General features: G+C 36.4%; 2 protein-coding genes across 3 annotated transcripts; one reads left to right on the plus strand and one right to left on the minus strand.

Annotated features, from left to right (window-relative positions):
- Positions 1 to 2,233: 2,233 nt before the first annotated feature.
- Positions 2,234 to 3,580, minus strand: LOC108102088 (BTB/POZ domain-containing adapter for CUL3-mediated RhoA degradation protein 3). The gene is made up of 2 exons (XM_017206741.2): positions 3,127 to 3,580; positions 2,234 to 3,075 (listed from the first exon to the last, which is right to left on the minus strand). Exons 1-2 carry the CDS (start codon positions 3,293 to 3,295, stop codon positions 2,351 to 2,353), a joined length of 894 nt encoding a protein of 297 aa, XP_017062230.1. The 5' UTR covers positions 3,296 to 3,580; the 3' UTR covers positions 2,234 to 2,350.
- Positions 3,581 to 4,445: 865 nt separating this feature from the next.
- On the plus strand, positions 4,446 to 5,639 carry LOC108102087 (mitochondrial import inner membrane translocase subunit Tim23). 2 transcript variants are annotated; one of them, XM_017206740.2, is made up of 4 exons: positions 4,446 to 4,650; positions 4,767 to 5,040; positions 5,114 to 5,283; positions 5,346 to 5,639. In XM_017206740.2, the coding sequence occupies exons 1-4, from the start codon at positions 4,599 to 4,601 to the stop codon at positions 5,456 to 5,458; spliced, it is 609 nt and encodes a 202-aa protein (XP_017062229.1). In that variant the 5' UTR covers positions 4,446 to 4,598; the 3' UTR covers positions 5,459 to 5,639. The 2 variants fall into 2 exon arrangements, with proteins under 2 accessions (XP_017062229.1, XP_017062228.1); XM_017206739.2 differs by having other exon boundaries at positions 4,448 to 4,650; positions 5,343 to 5,639.
- Positions 5,640 to 6,169: the final 530 nt, after the last annotated feature.

A 6,169-nucleotide genomic window follows, 5' to 3' on the forward strand; every position in this document is an offset into this window, starting at 1 on the left:
CAATTTAGTTGAAAGGGAAAATTTAAGAAAACAAACTAAAGAAAACATGGAATCCAGTGCTCGTTACGACAAACGCAGATTTGATAAGAACAAGGCAAAAATAATAAAATATAACGTAGGAGATCATGTGTTGCTAAAAAATGAAGAGCGTCACCAAACAAAGCTTGACCCAAAGTTTAAAGGTCCTTTTGAAATAACTGAACTATTAGATGGAGATCGGTACACTTTAAAATCTTTAACTAGCAAAAGAACTTACAAATATGCGCATGAGTTTTTGCCAAATAGACAAATAAATATCGAAGTTGATAAAGATTTAGACGACTTTAGTGCAGAAGCGTCTGATTCCCATGTGGGGAATGATGATATGGAAGGCACGGTGGATGCCTTGGAATCCCAAGAGGGGGATAGAATAACCGCACCATAACAGAAGGATTTGTTATGGCGGGGGTTAGTGATAACCGCACCATAACAGAAGGAATTGTTATGGCGGGGGTTAGTGATGACCGCACCATAACAGAAGGACTTGTTATGGCGGGGGGTCAGTATGTGGGTGTTAAAGGAAATACACCAGTTGATAAAGCTATGCAATTAGTCAAGTCTGAATTGTAAATTATGATTAAAATGAAAATGTAACTTGTGAAATGTAATTAAGAAATCAATTTGTTTATTTTGTCTAAATGCCTCAAAACTTATGTAAAGAAAATGTAATGAAATGTTTGTTGATAATAAAATGTAATGAGAACTGAAATTTGAGAATACTGTGATTTTAAGGTAACACACGAGGACGTGTGATTTGTCAGGAAGGCCGTGTCGGATCAAATGAAACGGGGCCTACTTTGTTCTCTTGGTCAGGACAGGTGAAGCGGGGCCTTCTTTAATGTGAAACAGGGACAATTAAAAAAGGAAGTTAGAAATTGAGTGAAAGCATGGCAGAGCAGGACAGATTTAGACTGCTGCCAAGTGAGGTCTGTTCGTTAAGCGCTGACATACATTTTAGAAAGAGATGGCTAACAATGTATAAGAATTGAGTAGAAAGTATAAATTTGGAAAGTAGACTCTTAGGAAGGCAGTTCAAAAAGCGCCTGTCATTCGAACGGAACTTGCTGCTGAGAATTTTTAATAAAAGTGATGGATAATACAAACGGTCCGCCGACATATACATATCTCTAATACTCTACATATTAAACGAGGGAAATTACAATGAATACAATTTTAAAGAACATGTATCGAGAGTAAGGAGTCTCTTTTGGAAGCCCTGCCAACCCAAGTTATGCTTGAAATGTAGAAGGTCAACGGAGTCAAGAGATCGCCAACCAAAGGCTAGGCCTGTACTATACCGGACCTGCTTCCTTCTTTCGTTCTATATCTATTTTTTTTTTCTCAGTAACTTTATATTAAGCTCTTACACTTTTAGACACAAGTAAAAGCAATATTTGGTTTGAAGGGTATCAAGAAGACTTCTGTTAAGGGTCTACGAGAGCTGAGTGATTATATGAATTCTCATCTTCCAGCAATTCGTCACAAGCTTAATCAAAGAACAGGTGAAAGACGTGAAAAGATTTGTCTATTGCAGGTCTATTTACATAGACGTTCTTGGAGATGAGGAGCAGGATGATGGAATATCTGGATCAAGGCTTGGTAATTTAGGCCAGAGGGAAAAAAAACTTGCACAGATAAAAATTCCAATTTTATCTAAGACTTTTTCAAATTCCCTTACAGCACACGGTCTTTCAACGATATAAACTAAAAAAAATGTTTGATCGGACCCCCCAAACAAAAAAAAAAATTTTTTATTAACTCTTGAATCGAGAAAAAATTTCTTATAAATCCGTCAACGTTATCATATAGCTGCCTTAGGAAAGATCGAAAAATCTATATAGAAAGAACCGAAATAAAATTATAACATCGTTATTTTTAATCAGACAAGCATGATTTTTGGAATATAGAGTTTTCTAACGTCCCGTGAATAACGAATTGAACTTTATCAAAATCGGACAACCATATCAAATAAATGCCACATGAACAATAGTCGAAAATATGGAAAATTTATAGAAAAATCGTCATAGCTTCAATGGGGTTTAGCCTTTGTGCATTTTGATCGACATATTTGATGACTGCAAGGGTATATAAGATTCGGCTTGCCGAAGCTAGCTTTCTTTCTTGTTTTTTTTATGTGGTTAGCTGTTTTCGTGATCATGCTTTTGATTTGAAGGCAATTTGCAATCTTTATTTGTTTGTTTTTTTCGAAAACGTAATTTTTATTTTAATACTATAATAAATCCAACGTCAACCGATTTTAACGTTAATTTTCGGGAAAATCAAAATAGTCAAGTAGCATACTATACTTAAACTATGACGGGTTATTTCGTTTATTAGACCGCAATCGTGCCAGCCCAGTACGCTCTTCCTCCTCGTCGCTGGTATACTGATGAATGTTTGTGCCATTGACACTCCCAACTCGTGCTGAAGACGTTGCCTGCATAAGCTCTTGATCAGGAGCGTTTCGATTTTCATAAAGCAATACCTGGAGGGTTTCTTCGTAAATGCGTGCTTCCGGAAATTCAACTTTAGTATGTTTTCTATCAGTTGCATAAACTATTGAAGTGCAACACACTTCAGCTACTTTTTTCCCGTGTCCGTAAAATGACCAGCAGCAAATTTCGCTTGGACCGATTACGTCTTTAATAAACAAAATTCGTTCATTAAAACGCAACGATAGCTTATCGAAAAGTTCAATGTTTTTAAGTAAGTTGTCATCTGATGTACTTGTGTACGAATACTTGTTATTCTGCCGCTGCACCACAAGAATAACTGCAGGCTTTAAAGATACACTTATTAAAAGTTGTTCCTCCTTTTGCGAAGTTATCAGTGGAATGCGACAAATAGGCTTGGGTTCCTGGTGCGCAAATAAAGCCCTTTCACAGGACATAGCTAGCTCTGTGATGCAGTAGTATTTGGCTTCGGCGAGTAATTCAGCGATTTCCTTGTTAGTTTCGGGCAACGGAACAGTGCCATCCCTTAAAAAATTGAGTATAACCCCAAAATGATTTCCACAGCGGTCGATCAAAATCCATCCTACAACGTTTTAATTTGTATTATTGTTTGGATAAATAACTCAGTGCAAACCTTCAGAATCAGTTAGAACCTCCATTCTACCGCTGAACATTGCGCTCAACATTGTGTCGTTATTTTTGGTAAGTGTTCCAATTGTGGTGTAATAAAGACGACCACCAACATTTATTTTTACATACTGCGAAGAATGACCTTTTAACAATATTTTCTGATCACCTGACATGGCTTCCGTCTCTGCATGAAACACTAGTTGATGGTGGCTTGTGAATAAACCCACGTCTGCATTCGAAAACGATTTATTCCTAAGATCTCTAGCAACAACACCTTTTTCTCCTGAGCTTAGGCAAACGCTTTTATTTGCGTTGCTCACGCCCGCAACATACGCCAATGGATCTATTTTGACGATCAACTTGCCACAATGAAATAAGAATGATAAATTGTATCAATAGAATAAATTCAGACAAATTGTCTACACATGCGTTAGAGCTGTGAAAGTATCGATACAAAAATCGATATACGGAATATTTGAGTATTTTAAACATTTATCTGCTTGCCATTACACGATAAGTTTTAATTATAATCGACAAAGAGGTTTACAAATTATGTGTCCTTAATACACTCTTCCCACACAGCCCCTCCATGTAAAACAGTTAGGATATCCGTCATATCTACAACTCTGATTCATGCATATTGTTGCCGTGCATTGGTAATTGTTTACAAGTGCGGTGCACGGTAAATACAGCTTAAAAAAATAAAGTAAAATATGGAAACGATGTGTTTTTTTCTTAAACTGCAAAATCCGTTGGCGGAGAGTAAAAATTTTGCAGCGTTTTTTGTTATTAACAATTAAAGATGCGATTTGTAGTACAAATTCGGATCGAGTGACCGTATTTGCATGTGATGTGCCGATTATTGCAGTCGTCTGATGGCGGATTATTGCAATTACGGTCACTCAGATTCGAGTTTGTACTACCAATCGCATCTTTAAATGTTAATAACAAAAAAACGGTACAAAATTTTCACTTTCCGCCAACGGATTTCGAAATGTTAGAAAAAAAAACATCATTTGCATATTTTACTTTATTTTTTTAAGCTGTTTTTACCGTAGACCGCACTTGTAAACAATTACCGAATTTTTTTGTCACTTAATTATTTTTCATTCACAAACACGAGAAAGAAACTGTTGATTGGCTGTGTTGAAAGTGTACGTGTATCGAAGTAAATCAAAGATGAACCAATGGCAATAATATGATATGTGACTTTGGATAAACAGAGCAGAAGGCAATGTGTGAACGGGGTTTTTATTTTGAATTACCCGTTTCTAAAATCTAGCTTTTTTGTGAGGTGAATTGACATCACTGACGAAAACTTATAGATAATGTTTAAACAGTGTTGAGAAATAGGCATGCTTGCTTACAGATGTCATGTCAAGATAAGCATAAGTGTGTAGCGTACCGTACAGCTTATTGAGATAATTGCTTATAATTGCTTAATATTTCTTGGCAAATACCGGGACAAATTCAAAAATGAGTGACGACTTTTCAAGAAAACCCTTTTCTCTTGTGCCTGCACCTACTGGTAAGAAAACAGATTTTAGTTATGCAATACTACTCGCATATTACATATATGACTTTTGTATTTACATATTTCCAAAACGAAATGCAATCTTTAAACACTTCGATGATGCGGTGCAGTTGAGGAAGCATCAAGAAACTACACTTCACATTCAAGCTCGTTAAGCAGCGCTCCTGTCTCTCCTTATCTAAACTATGACTCGCGGTTTCTGCAGCAGCCTGAGTTCATCTTTCCAGAGGGTGCAAACAAACAGCGTGGACGGTTCGAACTGGCTTTTTCGCAAATAGGCACTTCGGTTATGATTGGAGGCGGAATTGGAGGCATGGCGGGTGTCTATAATGGTTTCAAAGTCACCAACATGCTTAATCAATCGGGGAAATTGAGGCGAACGCAGTAAGTAAACGATTCGGTTCAATCAAGATATAATAAATGGGTTGTGTCATAACGATTTTTAAACAACGCGCAGGTTAATAAATCACATAATGAAGCAAGGTTCTGGTACAGCAAACACACTAGGTACATTAGCTGTGCTATATTCAGCGTGTGGAGTGCTGTTGCAGTTCGTCCGTGGGGAGGATGACCATGTTAACACAGTGATTGCCGGATCTGCCACAGGGTTGCTATACAAATCTACAGGTGCGTAGGATTTCCGTATAAGACGATGTTATAGCTTTTAAAATTGTTGCACTTTACAGCAGGCCTACGCAGGTGTGCCCTTGGAGGCGCTATTGGGTTGGGCATATCATCGCTCTATTGCTTATACCTTTTAGCGCTAGAGAACAACATAAGCTCAAGTCCGAAATTTCTGTAGATGGATAAAATGTTAAGAAGTTGATACGCTTTAAACAGTAAAAAAAAGGAGTTTTGTTTAATATTATAAGAAAATATATGTCTTTATTTTGACGCTTTCAGCAGGTTAAGCTTGTTTGGGACTTATATGTTATAAGATTGAGATATTAATCGTCAAATAATAAAACCATGTTCAGCGCAAATTGTATACGAAGTTTGGAACAGTCAACTTTAATGTTAAACCACTCTGCTTATAGATAGCCTGCTAGTAAGCCAATTTAAACAAAAACGCAGTGATAAATTTGTTGGCTTTACATAGTTTACATTTATAGTTTTACATATTTATATATGTGTTTTAAAATTAATTAAAAGAGCTAGAGTATTATGATTTCTCATAAAGATTTAAAAAATAACCATGACAAACCAGCGGCGCCAACGGGTTTGATGATGCAATCATTTTTTTTTTTACCAAAGATATTGATTGAAACGCTTTAAATTACAGTATAAATTGTGCAGTCACTATGCTGGGGTTTCCCCAAAATTGTATTCTCTGAGCATTATTTTTTTAGGGGGCTTTCCTTGACTATTTTCGACATAATTTCGTCATTTGAAGAGCACTGTTGTTTAAGTTGCTTTTGGTAGAATTTTTTTTGTAAAGACACCTGTAAAATCTGCCAAAGAAAAAGCAGTTTACTGATCGCGATAAAGACAAAATTATTTTATTGGCTGAACA

The sequence above is a fragment of the Drosophila ficusphila genome, unplaced genomic scaffold, assembly GCF_018152265.1.
Source record: "Drosophila ficusphila isolate 14025-0441.05 unplaced genomic scaffold, ASM1815226v1 contig_47, whole genome shotgun sequence".
NCBI lineage: Eukaryota > Metazoa > Arthropoda > Insecta > Diptera > Drosophilidae > Drosophila > Drosophila ficusphila.